Raw genomic sequence first — 17,797 nt, 5'->3', positions numbered from 1 at the left:
CGCGATGCGCCAAGCTTTTTCTTCAACGTGGGTTTTGAGCCCCAGAAGAGACACACTGTGAGGCACCTGTCAGAACTCGGCTGACCCTCTGCGATCTACAGCTCAGATAAGTGTCAAGAATAGATGAGATGGATGGATCAAGAGGGATGAAGAGGAGTCAGGCTGTTAGCCTAATGGACAGAGAGACAAAGGAGCATCTGCAGAGATGATGAGAGGCCCTGCTGAGTTTAATCCACAGAGGTAACTGTAATCTCCCACAGACCTGCTGAGGCGATCCTCATCACTGTCTTTTCCTTCACATAATTTATCCATCGGTTCCTTTTCTTTTCCCATTTCACTTTTTCCCATATTCACCTTTCACCAGCTTCTCTGTTCTGTTCAGCTTCTTTCACTGCAGCATTACTTTCATTCCTTATTCTGGCCCCTGCATTTCCCGCATCTGCATTTGAACTCATTTTTTTCCTCACTCCTTTCTCCTGCCTCCCCTTTTCCTTACGCATAAATATGGAAAGAAAAGTGTTGTTTTATTCCTCCACCCTCCTAAAAACAGCTCAGTGCACCAGGAGAAGCCCATATTACCAATAGTGACATTTTTATTATTTGTACAATAGAGACTTTAGTACATTATTCAAAACACTTCTTATATACTGAAAAAATGGTACGTCCCAAAGCCCAAAATGGCTCCAGTATAATCGCTGCACAGCATTTTTTCAATTTTATACATATATTATTTTTTGTAAAAACTGTATCTTAAATAGTATGTACAGATAGCGTCTGCAAAATGCATTCTAAACACATGATATATATTATATATACTTCGGCAATTACATTTCTCCGCATTAATACTCAAACTTAAAACTGGAAGGATTTCAACTTGCATGTGCAAATAAATAAAGAAATAAATAGTTTCTGTTAAATCGTCACTAAAATTTGTCCAACTTATAAACTCGACAGCGTTTCTCTCTTCGGAGGTCAAAGTACTTTTTGTCACACAACAGAAGAAGCAGCATTCAAGTTGGGTAGGTGTAGGTACTGCAGAAAGCATGAGTACATTCACAATCAATATGAGTCATTTTTAAATTGGATTTCATTCACAGCTATGTACAGTGACACCGCCCTCATTTGTTCAGCTCTTTTAGCAGTTTAAACACATAGAAAATGACTGAATTTTTTTTAAATAGTCATATACATATATATAATATATATTTGTATAACACAAATTCACAATTACAGTAGAAATACATTTTATACAGTTTTGGATAGTACATGTGTAGGTCTCCAAGTCATACTGTGCGTACTTCCATCCATAACTTTGTTATAAGTGTCATTATAAAATATCACAATTTTTGAGCAAAGCTAAGGTATATCAATATATTTAGAAAGAATTACCTGAAACATGTAGTAAAAAATAATTATATTATCAAACCTTTTACTCTGTTCTCATCACAATATCTTTGATATTTCAAACTCTGAATAGGGTCGGGGTAGGTACCTGTGGTTAAATCTCCTAACCACATGATTAAACTGTGCCGTGTTGTGTCTCCTATTGACAAAGTGATGGAAATCGTATTTGGAGAGTTGGCACAAAAAGGGTACCTGTCAAGTGAAATCAAAAGGACAGTGAAGGATGGTTCGCTCCGGATGAAACATCAGATGTTATGCAGAACAGAACAAAACTCACTGCCATGAAATGCCTTCAAGACCCATGGTGCATTTACATAAAGACAAAAAGAGACTCTGTATTTTAGTCAGTATATCTTCTCAAGCGTGACTATAAAAGTCAGACTACAGAGCAAAGGCTTTCAATCTCTGTTTTGGTGTTTTGTTTTTTTCCCTCTTTTTGCTTTTTTACATAGAGTCTATTGCTACGGTGGCCCTGAGAGGTCAAATGCACTGCAATTTTAGGAAACTTTGGCAAATGGAATAAGGCTGCAAAAGCTAAAAATCAAACAAAAAAACAAAAAAACCCTCACAAAACACAACGGAAGTGTTTTGGGGACACAATAGCATGACGGAACAGCTGCCGACGTGAGAAGCTAACAGTGATCGGCTAATAGCAAACATATATTTATGTTATTATGCGATTTAAACACACAGTACCTTGCATTTGTTTTCCCCTCACAAGAATCCTCCACTTCGTTTAAGCGTGTGTCGGTGCAACCCTTCGCATGTTTTGGTTCTGTCACATTATTATCTCCCCTAATACACTTCCATTGTGTTCTTCCAAGATTTTTTCTTTCGTGACCTTTTGTAGCATATTTCTGTTTGCAGATGTTTTCTTAAATTGCAGTACTGTTGACCCATCAGGTCCACCGTAACTTTCATTTTCCCTGCTCTTTTAAATAGTTTGAGCATTTACCAGCAAATTCAGCAAGCCTTCCGTGTATGCCGAGTATCAATCAGCACCACCTTTTACAATTCATGTGTAACCGAAAGCACATGTGACACAAATCAGATGTTTCCCCGATTGTCAAAAAAAGAGACGATATCTGATTTATCCTCCTAAAATGAAACCTTGCAGATGCTTGTAGGGGCATTAGTGTCTCACACTGCTTTCCACAGGAAGGCCGAAGGTCAGGAGACTTCAGCAGAGGAGATGCTGAAGCCGGGTCAACGACTATAGAACAGCTTACCGGCTCATTGAAGCCACGTTTTTGATTTTAGTGTGTGCTGGGCCACAAAGAGGTAAAGCTCTGATATTGTTGTAAATACAGCCGAGGAGGCTGCATATGGCACAGATCAACAAGCAGCACTTAGTGCTTTAATACGTCTAGAGTCTTCTAGAGAGTAGAGACAGCCATTTTCTGTTGGCTTCTGGACATCTGTCAGTGTCCAGTGATGTAAAAGCATGCTGTGACTTTATAAACACATCAAAAGGGATGTGACATCACTGCACAACATAAGAAAGGACTTTAAAAAGATGGCACCGTTAATATTAATGGACCAGTTTTATAATGGAAATGATATTCTAAAATGAGGGATGCATTATGCAACATTGCAGAGAATAGATATGTGTAATTTTATGTGTGTATTTGCCTGTTAGTTTATGTGCATGGCAGTGTGTGTAAACATTAGCATGACTTGCTCAATAGATGGCACTGCAGGACAAGTAAGGCTCTGCTGAAAAGCTCAATGGGCCGAGCCTCAGAAATATTGCTTTAGCTCCTTTCAGCACAGCTGTGCAAGCAACAGCTTTTTTTAAGAGAAAAGAAAAAAAAAAACAAGTAGCAGTGATGAACTATGAAAAGTGTTTTCTATACAGATAAAACGGTGATATACTCTTTAGAAAACCATTTGAAGAAACGACCCCTGTATTTCCACAGGAGGGAATTGAGAATATAGTTTATCAACAATAATCATAAGAATCATAAACTTTTAAGAGCTGTCTGCTCAGGCCCCAAGGAGAGTTCTAACAAGCTGAATCTCTATGTATGTACACAAGGCAGAGTCTTAAGTTTCAATTTCTGTACAGTGGAGGCAATAACCTGCAGAACAGAACAAAAAATATATCGGAGGAGTATGAAAATCAAAGACGGTGATAGAAAAAGGACTGAAAAGTGGGGAAAAAGACGGAAGATGCGAAAGAAACAATAAAGCTGTGAAGAACAAGGAAAGCGAACCATGTGCTACACCAAACAAAATACTTTAAATTCACAATGGACGGCAGTGGAGAAAAGAAAGAAAAATATCCCAAAATCTAACTAACCGACAAAAACTACTCAGACTGACCGCTCAGATGGCAGCTTAAATCACAAACCAACCACAAAATCCAAACTGCAGCAGCCCTGTAGGAACTTTAAAGTGTATAGTCCTCTTGCGGTCCGTCCAGCCGTCGATCAGATCAGATCGCTGACCGCCGGTAGACAGAAGAGCCGATATGTTTCCTATGGTACATTTGGCACTGGTATTTGCCTTTGGTCCAGCAATAGGCAAATAAATGTCTGACTGTTCCCTTAAAAATGTTTTAAAAAAACAACAAAAAAAGGGGGGGGAAATGTGGCTCAATTTTCAGTTCCATAAACCTCCAGAGGAGGGCAGGTGGGATGGCGTGGGATGGTGATGAGCAGAGCAGAGAAGCGTTGCTGTATTTGTTTTGTTTGTTTTTAAAAACTATTTTAGCGCGTGCTGCTGTCTCTCAGAACCATCAAGTCCACCGTCCGCGGGAAACTCTTCAGCAGAGAGACGGCTGTCTCGTGCTCCATGTGTAAAAAACTATGTCCATTAGCCTGCAAGGCAAACACGCAGCACAGTCAACAGCATGTGTGTGGGTGCACGTGTGTATAGAGGTATATGTGCTGCGGCTCGTTTAAGTTTCCCATACACATGTCTATGTGTGAGTGTTTTGTGGAAGGATGGAGGGTCACTGCCATCATTATCTCAGTAACACATCACTGTTGGGAAAAAGAGAGAGAAGAGGAGGAGCTACACAGTCATGCTGTAGAGAGAGAGAAAGAGAGAGAGAGAGAAGGGGTAAAGACAAAAAAGGGCTTTCACATGAATTCATCCAGCTACACTGTAAGTCTGTGGAAAGAAGATGAAGGGGGAGGAGAGAGGGAAACATGAAAGGAATGGCACATGGGGGGTGAGGGAGGCTGAGCTATTACCGTAAAGCACTGACGTCTTATTTTGACCTCAATCCATCTCAATAAAATGCGTGTAGCGTGGTGCGAGAGTGCGATTTCTACTGTTGCTGTTTACTGTTTATTGATTCAATTGGACTGCTTTACATGGGAGGCGGATGTTCAATTATTATTTGGCTGATGGGGAAAACATTGCTGCGAGGCACATCAATCCAAATAACTTGTACTTGCGTACTTACATCGTTTTACTCATATTTACTTCAAATGAAACCATGTTAGATTGTGTTCATGGGTAAAAATACATTTTAAAAAAATAACCTAGCTGCAGTGTTCAGCTACTTTCAAATCTAAGGCCTCGGCTGAAGCTATTTTATATTAAGAACAGCTTTCTAATAATGTGAAGACGTAACCCATGGATTTCTACTGATCATTGAAATTGTTTATTCAAGTGGTCGCTAGTCCTAAAACATGGACGTTTATTGACTTAATTAGAAATCATCACAAGCCACTTATATTGTACCTGATATTCAGGCTTTTTCTGACATCCTGCTTCTGGAGTTCAGTAAATAACTGTGGTCAAACAGTGAGTTTTCACTGCTTCACTGGGCGTTATGTAAGGATTAAAATTAAAATTATACGGGAGGAAACTATAAGGACGGGCATTCTCTGGGTCGTCTGGGTTGCAGACCACATAATGTAAAGCAGAATTCATCCAGCGAACATGCAGGAAGCTGACCTTTACAATGTGTAGTAGAGCACAAAGATTATTTATCATCAGATCCTGACCCATCCGCGTGTTAATGAAGTCGCTGTTTATCGCATTCGCAAATGTGTGCATTACTTCTTTTTCTGTGTGAGGCTGAAGATACTCAATTGAATTAAATTTTATTTATATAGCAACAAACCACAACAACGGTTGCCTCAAGGTGCTTTTTACTGCAAGGTTGCACTGAGACATTAATCTAACACACTTCAGATCTGTTTGAGCTCCAGTAGCTGTATTTTGACAGCCCTTTAAATTTGGTTGGTAATGGATGTAAAACCACAGATCAGTAAAAAAAAGAAAAAATAGTTCATTGCAGTCAAACTGCTGGAAGAGCAGACACCCAACACACTTTAATTGTATATCAACCTCTCTGTAGAAATGGGACTAACAAAAGAAACAGTGTTCACTGGAAAAACTAACTTCACAGCCTTTAAAAAGTGTGCATACCCCTCATACTGGGATTCTCCCTACACATTAAGTTTGGCTCATTTCAATTCTGCTCTGTTTCATTAAAACACCAGTTTCAGTGAGGACCAGAAATATTAAACATTCACGGTGAGGACTCAGTGAAGAGCTGCAGGACAAAGTCAAAGCTTTAAACCGTGCGCCTACGCAAATTACACACTTGTTCTGATAACCTCTCCTCTTCCCATTAAACAAATTAACACTTCTAACAGCAACTATCACAGCCACACAGGGTCCAAAATTGACATGCTTCCTTTTGGTGCTAAATTCAGTGCAATTTGCAGAAAACTAAGCTGTACGTCTTAGTAGATCACATTTGTGTGATTCAATACCCTCCTCCCAACATTCTGTGCTCTGATGGCATTTCACAAGTGAACAAAACTAACACTGCACCTTTGTAGGAAATACCAACCAATAGCTATTTAAAGCAAAAAGAGGGTTTTTTTTTCCATTTGTAAAAATCTCCTGTGCCATTTTATTTATTTCCCACGCTTGAAAAACTACAATGGCGAACCTGTATATCTGCAATTACCCTACCTTTATCCTGTGTATAAGATGTCCAGTTCAACTGTTTTACATTTTATGGGATTTAAATGCTCTTTGTAATTTGCTTTAGGATGATCTCCAGTGACAGGTTCAGGTGCCTGTCAGTTTTGTTTATCCGAGTAGATTAGAAGTCAGTTCAGCTGTTTTTATGAGATTACATGTGCTCCATTTGTAACTTTTACTGCAATTTCAGCTTTTCCCATTGTCATTACAGCAATGAATAACAAATGACACATTGCTAAAAGCTACTTAAATCTGACTGTGATCTTTGACTCAAAGGCGCACGGGTGTATGTGGGGGGTGGTGCTTGATATTTTGAGGTGGCACGCACGCACACACACACATACAGGTAGAATATTTAGCAGGAAAGCCTTACACACACACACACACACACACACACACACACACACACACACACACACACACTCTACAGTTAACATAAAGATTCAGTAGGATGACTACACCCTTGCTTTTCACCTCACAGTTTAATAAGAAAAAAGGGTGGGGCTGGGAATGGAAGGGACAAGATGTGGATGTTTGTGATGTCTATGTGATGGCGAGTGAGCGGGTGTTACCTGCAGTATCTTGTCTCCGGGCTGCAGGGCGGAGGCGGCAGGCCCGTCATGCTGTACCCTAGTAACAAAGATACCCTATAAGTCAAAATGATACACCGTTAGGACAACACAGGGACACGATGGTTTAGAATCTTTGCCTTCTCATTCTCAACTCAATATCCAACCCTCCCAATAAATAAATAAATAAATAAATAAATCACTTTTAAATATATGGCCAGTTCATCAAAGCATTCTCTTTGTTCACAATTTGGAGAGGCATGCAAATACTGCATACATATTTTGACACTGAAACTGTTATGTTGTAAGGTGCTTGTGTTTCCTTCAGATTAGCGGCTCTCTTAAAATTTACAAACACTGGGTGATAAAGCCCTCCCGAAGAGACAAAAAAAATTTAGCAGCTCTTTTTAACAATATAGACTTGGCATATATATAAATATATAAATATATACAGTAAATATTTAAAGATTATGGGAAGAAGAGTAGACGTGGGATGGGTTTCTCACTATGGGAAGGAAGTAGGTCGCGGGCAGGGCAGAAGAAAAATTCATCCCCCATATTTTCCCTCAATAACCCAAGGCAGAGATTGTAAAAACACCAACATCTTTTCACCGAGAGCTGAAAGATGTTTTTGGACACAGAAAGTGTAGGACAATGCACCTGTATCGACTCAACACGGTTCAACAGGTTGTGTTGAACACACGGATATATTTGCCATAGAGAGGTGACAAATAGGACGTGTAGTAGTGAGAGTGCAGCAGCACCTACATACTACAGTCTGTGAGAGAGAATGCAAGAACAAACACATATATTGCATGTTAAACAATTCCACAGGGGAAGGGTTAGTTCAGTGACTCCACGTGAAAACAGTGACATTTAGTATACAGTGAGCCTCATGCATGCATATACAGATAAAATAATTTCTTCACCAGGATACAAACTGGTTTCATTTTGCCTGCAAAATGCTGTGTACGACGCCGTTATTTGTGTCCATTCTTTACGGCGTCGGCACCTCGAACGGGTACGACAGCGTGGCCTTTCTGATCTAATATGAAGCTCACTGTACTTTACAAAAAAGTTTAGTAGGGGCTAAAACTGTGTAGCATTAGTCACACCAATTAAACATTTACACACAACAGAGCAGTTGCACACAGAGCTGCAGCATCTTGCAAAATCCTTCCATCTCCAAAAAAAACTTCTACACAATCGGGAACAATATTAGTAATGTTTCACACGGGGATTTTAGACTTTTCCTTTAAACATGTAACATGTGTTTGTATCTCAGCAGCTCAGTGCGCAACAACAGTACATCTAACAACAGAAGGGACAGAAAATTGGATTTTCAAATGTTCCTGACCCAGATTTAACAAAAAGAAAACATAATAAAATCCGTGTTCTGATCCTTAAAACCTTCAGTCTTCTGTTCTTAAACCGACCCTGAGAAGCTCAAAGATCAAAGCCCAGATCCCAATCCGGTCGATACATGAACTAATTCCCTGTCTCTGCTTGCCGAGTCCTAATTAGGCAGACGTAAAACTGGCCCAGTGGCTTAGAGGGCCTCAGTGAGTCCTGTAAGTCCAACATCGAGGCTATTATCATCATTGCTTCTTTTTAGACACCTGTTGATGACTTCTGATAGATTTTTGAAAGAGGAAAAAATTTATCATCAGGTACATGAGAGCGGTACTTAAAGAGGTATATTTTGTAAACTTTCAATTATTTGGAGATCTAGCCTGGAGATTATTCTGTTTCTCTGCAAAAAACAGAGACAGATAAAGCTACATTTTTAAAGAAGGTATTTTTTTCTGTTAGGTAAAGAGTTAAAAGCAAATATAGATTTAATTATTTTGTATAGTTGTGTTATATTTGGTGGTTTTGATACCAATTTCCTACTGTACCATCTGTGATTCACCTGGACATGTGGGCATGTCCCAGACCCATCAAAGCATGAGTGCAAATAACAAGCTGTCCACCAGGGGGAGCCACAGCCCTGTGGAATAGCCACAGCTGTAGTAGGCTCTGGGGATCCAAAACCACAGATGTATAATTTAGTAGTCAAGCTGTTTTCAAACATACAGCCCTTGTTAACTCTTTCACCTTGAGTTCATCTGAAAGCTAACACTGGCTTTAACCAAAATTAGCTGCAAACACATCAGACGACAAACAGATACACTCTCACGAATAGGCCAGAAAAGAGATTCAAAGAATAATCAAAGGCATCTGCTTCTAGTTTGAGTTGAATTTGGTGACAAATTGACGCCCGAGGTGACTACCGCTGATAAAACTCCAAAGCACCCGTTAATGGCTTCCGCTTGATGCCTCTCACGTGTGAATGAAACAACAGCGAGAACAAGGATTCAGAGGAGGATGCTTGTAACAGTTGCGGTTGTATCCCGGCACTGTAACTTTGACAGCAGACAAATATCCTCCATCTGCTCCCTCCATGTGACCCTGTGGGTTAGTTAGATAAAGCAGACATACAGTCTATATAACATGACACAGGGGACATCTAAATCAATATTTCACTTTAGAACATTTCCTTTGAACCATACATGCTGACGACTCAGTGGGAATCACTGCGAATATCCAGCAGATGAGCAGTGACTGACTGACACGTCCACTTTCGCCATTCGCCGGACGCCACAGTATGTATGGTAAAAGCAAGCGTTCGGTTCTAAAGTGAAACGTCACCAAGTGTTCCACAATGCCCACTGCTCCACACTAACTGGATAGATAACGTAACCTTATCTCGTATTCCTCTGACAAAATGTTCATCTGCATTGACTCCATTTTCTGCCCGTGTAACGCGGCATTAATAATGTACAAACTGCAGCTAGTGCAAGACCTATGGATACAAGCAGAGGAGGGAGGATTAAAATAACTGCACGAGTCAGCAACTGTTTCACCAGTTGTCTGCTTCAAAAACTAAAATGATGAACTGACAGTTTCCACATAATCAGTCTACTCCCGACTCGGAAGAAACTTCCCCGTTTGTTGCAAGGGTGCAATGGAAAGCACTCTTTCTGTGTGCTTTCTATTTATAGGGCAGTCGTCTCCTCTGTTGCTCAGAATAACAGTCAGTCAAAATCTGTCATATAACCCTGTCCTTAGATCAAAGTGGTGAACATCTGAAATCACCCACGGTGTCCCAGAACTGAGCAGCTTTCCCAAAATAGCAGTCAGAGCACCACGAGCAGCATCGCTCCTTTAGACTGACTGCAGCAGTGTGTTTCTAGGACAGACTGCCATGTGCAGCAGGCCTTGGGGAGCTGCAACCCCAACAGGCTCTCTGTCCTGGCATACACTGACAGACACTGTCAGACTCAGAAGTAGGAATGATAAGAGAGTTTGGCTTATCTTATATTTGCATGCATGTGGACATAGCTGTTTAAAGTTTGCTGACCAACCAAACAAGGAGCTTTGCCCTGGATGCTGTGCAGGTATTTAGATCACATCAAAACAACCCTAAAATTAAAGTATGTCAGACTCAAGTATCATAATCACTAGTGAGTCTAACAATGCTCAGATTTAGTTTTGGAAACACCCCCAATCACACCTTAGTGTTTCTTTACCAAATTAATAGCACAGCCCTACATGTAACATTATGCACTCAAACACACCCACAGCTAACCACGTTAAGCGGTTGCCCCACAGACAGACAAACAGACAGAGAAAGAAAACACTGCAGTAACAAGCAGCAGTTTCCATGGCAACTCTGAGGTAAAACCGGGGAGGCTGCGATTGGCTGGCAGGCCGGGTCAGGTCGTACCATGTCGGAGGGTTTGAAGGGGTTCCCCTGGCCACTGATGCCACCAGAGATACTGAAACCGAGACCAGGGTTCTTCTCTATTCTCACGCACAGCTACAGAGAGAGGAGGGAGAGATACAGGAAGAAAAGAAAAGAAAAGACAAGACAACAACTGAAAGTGAAATACAAAGTTGTGAAAAATCACCGCACAGACAGACAGTGACCAGACAACATGTGGAAGTGCGCTCGTGTGTGACGGGCAATATGTTTTGGCACCTATGCTGTATTGGAGGTCTTTTATGGAGCAACAGCTGAGGCACTGAGATCTTTGCTTTTTGTTTAGATCTTCAGGTTCCCACCTCAACTGGCACTCTAATCTCATGCTTTGAAATGTCTAATCTAATTTAATCCCATCTCTGTCACTTTTTAAAATGTTTCAGCCCAGGCTGTTGCAGTCAAGTGGCTAAAATTGCATTTAGAAGCATGAGATATCTCAAGATTTCCCCCTTTAGTTGACTGCTGCCTTGTATTGGTCTAATCCAAGAGCAAAGCAAGGTCTGCAGTTTACAGTTTTTACCGAATGCCTAAACACTAACTGTGATTCCTGTAGCACAATTTCTAAAACTAGTCAGACGTATAGCAAAACCACTCACTGAGTGTGCAAAACTAAAAGCACAAAAACTGCTTTGCACTCAGTTTGCAATTTTGTAACACACACTTTGCAAGACTGTAGGCACAATTCACTGCACAACACTCAATTTCCAAATTTCCAACACACTCCTAGCAAAAGTATACACATGTATGGCTATCATTAACACTAATTTGCCAACTGTCTGGCACACTTTCACATGTGAAAACTTTCTTAGATAATTCGTTCACTTTGCAATCAGCCTAAGCACTATAATACAGGTAAGCTGTGTGTGTGGAGTACAATGGTGGGAGCAGAAAGAGTGAGAAGTAGAGGAGGCCGAGGAAGAGGACGTGGAGGTGAAGAAGTAGGATGAAGAGGACGACAAGGACAAGGAGGAGCAAGAGGAAGACGAGGAGGGGGCAGAGGAAGCATGTTCACTGCAGACCACGTAACCCATATAGTCATTATGGCGATTGCAAATAATCCTATACTTGGAAATAAACACTTGTGTTTGTTTTGATGTGTTTGACTAAACACCAGTACTTGAAGTTTGGATCCCTCCATGCTTATGGATCTATGACAGAAGTATGAGCTCAAACTGACATAGCCTACCTTGTGCACAGGGAAGGCAAACGCCAGATGTGTTTTGCATTCATACCATCGGTGTGCAGTTGGCGCATTGTGTGCTTAGTAGATGATGGCTTGTGTGTACTGTTTGATACGGAAACACCATTTTTACAAAGGTGTGAAGAGTTAATCTAGCTGTGTTTGCTTTTGCAAGAGAACTAAAATGTTTGGATAATTGGGTGACAGGTTGTTTTATTTGTGTGTAGAGTTTTGCTAAATTAGCCAATAGTTACATAACATGTGCTTAAGCAATCAGAAAAAACTGTAAAAGTTAATCTTGTACGGGCGGGAAAATTGCAATTTCCCAAATGGCCAGTTGAGGCTGGCTCCAAAAGTGAGTAAATTCCCCATGGATTCCAATGTTGGCCTAGTTTATATCAGAAAAAAAAAACATGTTTACAGCCTGTCAAAAGCTACACATCTAGACTTGGTTTTTGGTTCTGGTCAGCCCATCCAAGTCTGTAAATCTGTAAATTAATATTTCAGCATCTTGTTTTTAATTGTAATTAGCACAAACTAGCAGCCACTAGTAGGTATTTGTATGATATACACATCAAATCTTTGAATAAACCTAGCTAGTCTGTGAGAGAACACTAACTAGTGTTAGCTGATAAGTTAGTGTTCCACCCTTTTGGTTTCATCCAAAGAAAGGTGGCGAAGGATGGCGCCGTAATCGTCAAGCTTCAACACAGAACTCCAAAAAACCACTGTGTGATGCCACAGGGGCAAAGTCTAGCTTTCTTTTTATTAACAGAGTGAGTGCTACTGTGAAAATGTAACTCCGGTAACTATGGTTATATCTGGTATCAATAAATTCTCCTTGCGAAACTGAGCATCTAATCTGAACCCTCCGTGTCCTCCTATTAATGAAACTGATGTAAACAAGCACTAATCACTCTATGAGAGATTAGTTTGCGGGTTAGTTACCAAACAGCGGATCATGGAGATTGAGGGGAACTATTTTTCCAGTAAAGATAGAGCTAAACAAAGCTGAAATTAGTTACTGAGAGGTAACCCTACATGCAGGAGCATATTTATTCCATCAAAGCATTCACATTTACTGCTACGGAAATATCCCTTCCCCTATACTGCATACGTAATAGTAGTATAAGTAATACTGTATATAGTAATATTAGAAGAGCCCATTTTTGAAAAGACCTCCAATATTGCTTTTGGTGTGGTTGGTGCAGGCAGACACATGAACAGACAGACAGATACCTGCTCCTGAAAACCATCCGTGCTCTTCTGGCCTTTAGTCTGCAACAGGCAGCGAGCGCTCTGAGGCCGTGGGTTGGTGTGGGTGGTCATAACGACCTGGTTGCTATGGCCCATGCCCTGGTTGACATGGTACTGAGGATTGGTAGCGGGCTGATGGGAGGTGTGAGAGGTATGGGGGTTGTACTGGGGTTGGTTTCCGGATTGGGACAGGGCCATAGGCAGACCACCGCTGGGGTAGGCCTGTCCAGGGGCTGTATGGAGAAAAACAGGCTGGTAGCATCTAACTCTAAAACAAAGCTTCTAAAATAGATATGTGTACATGCTGTTAATGTGAGGCCCATGGATTACTGCTGCTAATCAAGATTTCTACATTCTTGCTTAAAAAAGTCTCCTTGTGAACATTTATAAATAGAAATAAAATGATTTTATTGCCAATACCCTGGGACATGTTGCCTTGGTACTGTCCCGGCCCCCCAGACGGAACCACTGACAGCTGCATCCCTTGGTTGTATTGGCCTCCTTTGTTCATCATCCCATCGTAGCCCTGCTGACCCACCACACGATGAGGTGTAGTGGCCGAGGAGGAGGAAGAGGAAGTGACGATCATGGTGTTGTGTGATTGATGGGAAGGGTTATGGGAATGGGCGCTCTGTGGAAGGAGAGCGGGAATACATGTAACGTGTGATTAAGAGTAATTGCACAAATAGTTATCTTTATCACTGAGAAGATGCTCAGCATAAAAACAGAGATGAGATGCTTCACTGAGATGTGAACAGGTCTCACCTTTTTTAACAGGTTGTCAGGTGGGACGTCCCTCCTGCCTAGTGAATAGGGAGCCCACTGGTTGCTTCCTGACACCCCCTCCTGGTCATTGTCCAGCACGCCACCCTGCTGAGACGGGGTCTGAAAGAGACAAAGTGGTCATTACTGACAATGAACATTAAACTCTAGCTACCCCAGTCATGTCTTCCTATTATCTCCTGGAGTTTCAGACAGCTCATCTGAGATTCAGTTGGAAGAATGAACAGAGCTGGAACAGATTTTTCTCCTTCGAGATGAAGTCATGTTAGGCGGTGATAAAACCTGTGATATCGTGCTCAACGTGAACAGATTGTTTTTATGATTCCCCCTTTTTCCCAAACCAAAAGCCCCCCTAAAAACCCGCTTAAATGAGAGGAGTTTTTCAGAAAAAACCTTGAAAAATTGTAACACAAAATGCCAATGGAGTCTAAGTAAAATGCCCTTCAAAATAAAAGTAACACATTTCAACAGGCGTTAATTTTACTTAGACTCCATTTCCATTTTGTGTAGCACTTTTCCCCAGTTGTACTACTTTTGCAGACAAATCACCATCTTCCATATAAACTGCTGGCAAACGATGGCAACCTGCAACCTATTTCAACCAGTGACTGGCAGCAACCTCCTACAAATACTCGAGAAGTGACTGCAGAATACACAGTTTTTCTTAGTGACCAACTGGTGGTTGCTAGATTGTCACCATCTGGTCCCCAGGCCTGTGTGACTGAAGCCTAAATGAGCCGTGCCCACATCAAACCACTGAGATATTCACAGAAATAGCGACTGAAACTTTAAAAAGTTTGAAATAGCAATTTGGTCTATTGCCATTTCAGATACTGATGTTTATAGTTTATATTGGGTTTTTTTTGCTGTTGCAAAGAAACAAAGAATGTGTCTTTAAAAAAAGTACTTGTTTTCACCTTCTAAGACATCATCAGCGATGGCTCCAACCCTAACTATAGCCCCCCCCCCCCCCCTTTTTTAAATTTTTTTAAAAAGAGTCAATTCTATCTGTCTCCAAAATATAGAGTAAATATAGACTCATGAGTGCTAGGCTATCACCTAGCACTCATGAGTCAGACCTTAGAGGGTTAAAGTCATTCTGCCCTTCCTCTGGGCCTCTAAACCCGTCCAAAACCGATAATTAATGATTATCAGAAAATCAATGGGCACTACATTCAGAAGATGTCAGCTTCATAAGGCTGATGTGATATTGAAACAATATATTGGTTTATCCCTGGAAAAATAACCTGAGTAGTAATCTGTTTGTTTTCCAGAGTTTAGTGCCACTTCGTGGAGAAATGACAGCGATATTAAAAGCTGGTAACAGCTAAGCTGGCCTAAGATGATTGAAAACGCTGTAAATGAGGAATGCCTAACATGTGTCAGACAAAATTTGACAGACAGACTGTGACTGCTGCAAGAAAGGAAAAACAAGTTTCTGTTTGTTGTTATGGTAAGTGACATATTTCAAGTTTTAAATCCTTTAAAACAAGCCACCACCAGGCTGCCACACTGGGCACTGAATGATTTCAAGTCATGCTGAGAAAAAAAACAAAAAAACCCACGGGATTTTAATGGCTTTCTCCAATTCTTATTGTTGGGTTGTAGACAGGGAACATATAACAGTGACTAAAATAGATTGCATGGTCATTGTTTTGTTTAAATAATAGTTTGTATTAGCAGCGAGAATGTAAAGAGGGAGTAGCTGAAGTTGTCTTTAATCATATACTGTAAGCATCAGTAACATTGTTCTTGGAGGGATACTCACAGCGTTAGCAGACGGAGGTGGAGGTAGTGGCAGCCAGCGGCCAGCAGAGGGCTCATGCTTAGTGTTATTGTAAAGGTTAAAGTTCAAAGTGCTGCTGCGCCCCTGGCCGTGACCCCCGCCCTGACAGAGCATGCCCAGCGTGAGCGTGTTGTGCTTTAGGACACCACTCTGATTGGAGAAGACAACATCACACGACATGGGTGAATGTGGGGAGGGGGGGAGGAGGAGGAAGGGGCGGAGCCAACACAGCGGGCTGTAGCATGGCGACAACACACTGTGAGCTCCACAAACAAACAAACAACAATAACACTGATAATAACAGATACAACAACAGCAACAACAACAAGAGTGCAGAGCTGCTGAAAGCACAGAGAAATGTTAGCTAGTGATCGGTCAATACACACAGAACAGTGCGTCATACAGGCAACAACAGGTGGATCAGTTCATTCCAACATTTGTATGTAAGGCTTTTAGATTAGCTGTCGCGTAACATATCTGACAAACAATTAAACCAAACCTATAACCAAAAGACTTCATTTTTGATGATGCATCAGGCACCGTGTGATGGGTTTGGTGGATCATATTGTTTAGATTCTGCAGGTTTTTATCTTTTTTTCATAACTGCACGCTCCAGACCTCCTCCCTAGCATGTCTGATTGTCCTGTCTGCTGAGGTACTGCTTCTCAGTAATTAGTTTGACATTTTCAAAAATAGGCTCATTCGCTTTCTTGCTGGGAGTTAGATGAAAGGACTGATAGCACTCTCATGTTTGCAGGTAAGTATAAAACTGGAGGCCAAAGAAAGATAGAAATCCAGAAAACACCATTCAACAGCTCAATCCATCCTCAGTGCTCAAAATGTGAGAATTTGATTGGATTACTTTGCCTTTAGACAGTTTAAGCTGCACTTCAAGTCTGTAGCTTTTTATTTATCAATCTAAAGTATAACTGAGCTGTCACGAAAGTATTTTCCTAAATGTTACTCCTTTGCAGTGATACTATTGCACGATCCTTAACATGTGATTGTGCAAAACAAACAAAAAGGTGAAAATACAGTTTTTTTTCAGCGCCATTAAAATCCTAATATGGAGACGATCCTGCTGACTTTTATTTGTTCACAAAAAGAAAGACGATTTGAGGACACGACAAAAGATCAAAATATTTATCACAATACAGAATTTACTGCGCTGTCTGTCGTAGTGAGTTTGTGGTCGGTCAGGCTGACAGAGTGACGGTGTGAAGTGGAAACACATGAAGCCAGACATGAATCTGGTTAACCTTACAACACAGACTTGCACAAATACACACAGGGAGGGCTTCCGAATGCTTTCTATGTGTACGCGTGTTTCTCTCTTACGTGTGTGTGCACTGCACTGACATACCCTGTCCAGTCGTTTCGCCTCTATGTGCCTGAGTAGCTGTTGCCTCCAGTCGGCAGGCATCTTGGCGGTGATGTCTTCAGGTTTCTGGGGTACAACAGGTCTTACTTTGATGGTGTCATCGGGTGGCTTCTCGGGGCAGGTTGCCAGGGTGTAGTCAGGTGGCATCTTCTCTAGCAGGGCGGCCATGGTGGGACGGGCAGACACCGGACGTGCCTGAACACAAGGGAGTTAATATTTAAACATAAAAATGTACAAGGTTCATAATTAACAAGTGTTCATATTGGAACATTTTGTGGATAAAAAGCTAAATGCAAGACGGAGACCAAGTGTCAGTTTATCAAGTGGCAACAAATTAGTGTTTTTTAGGTATTAAATGACATATGTAATGCTATTTATGATGCTTACAGCTTGTTTCACTCCCACAAAGTGGTTTAAGGACTTAAATAAACAACAGACTAGTACCACTGGATGTTCCTCAGAAGGACTAGAACACTTAAACTGCTGTTTTATTCTGCCAACCACTTGCAATCACAAAAGGAAAGACAGTGTTGGTCAGTTGTTTAAATCAGTATCAACCCTACAGCATGTTACTAGTTCTGTGAGTGTGTACAGATAGGTTTTTGTGTCAATTGTTACTTTACGTGTACTAAAAAGCAGGAAGGACTCAAAACTCAATGCAAAACATTTAATGTAT

General features: G+C 41.1%; 1 protein-coding gene across 1 annotated transcript in view; it reads right to left on the bottom strand.

Annotated features, from left to right (window-relative positions):
* Window positions 1–769: 769 nt before the first annotated feature.
* The window catches only part of lrrc7 (leucine rich repeat containing 7), a 93,971-nt gene continuing 76,943 nt past the window's right edge, over window positions 770–17,797 (bottom strand). Inside the window, exons 26-33 of the mRNA XM_085386603.1 lie at window positions 17,104–17,316; window positions 15,723–15,890; window positions 13,937–14,056; window positions 13,592–13,802; window positions 13,154–13,404; window positions 10,699–10,791; window positions 6,933–7,007; window positions 770–4,226 (exon numbers count right to left, since the gene is read on the bottom strand). Of these exons, the coding sequence (XP_085242729.1) occupies window positions 4,116–4,226; window positions 6,933–7,007; window positions 10,699–10,791; window positions 13,154–13,404; window positions 13,592–13,802; window positions 13,937–14,056; window positions 15,723–15,890; window positions 17,104–17,316 (1,242 nt within the window). The 3' untranslated portion in view covers window positions 770–4,115. The remainder of the gene's footprint in view (window positions 4,227–6,932; window positions 7,008–10,698; window positions 10,792–13,153; window positions 13,405–13,591; window positions 13,803–13,936; window positions 14,057–15,722; window positions 15,891–17,103; window positions 17,317–17,797) is intronic.

Source organism: Rhamphochromis longiceps, linkage group LG17, assembly GCF_057381845.1.
Source record: "Rhamphochromis longiceps isolate RC_006_pf linkage group LG17, R_longiceps_female_GT1.1, whole genome shotgun sequence".
NCBI lineage: Eukaryota > Metazoa > Chordata > Actinopteri > Cichliformes > Cichlidae > Rhamphochromis > Rhamphochromis longiceps.
This window is presented reverse-complemented; position numbering and strand designations above follow the sequence as displayed.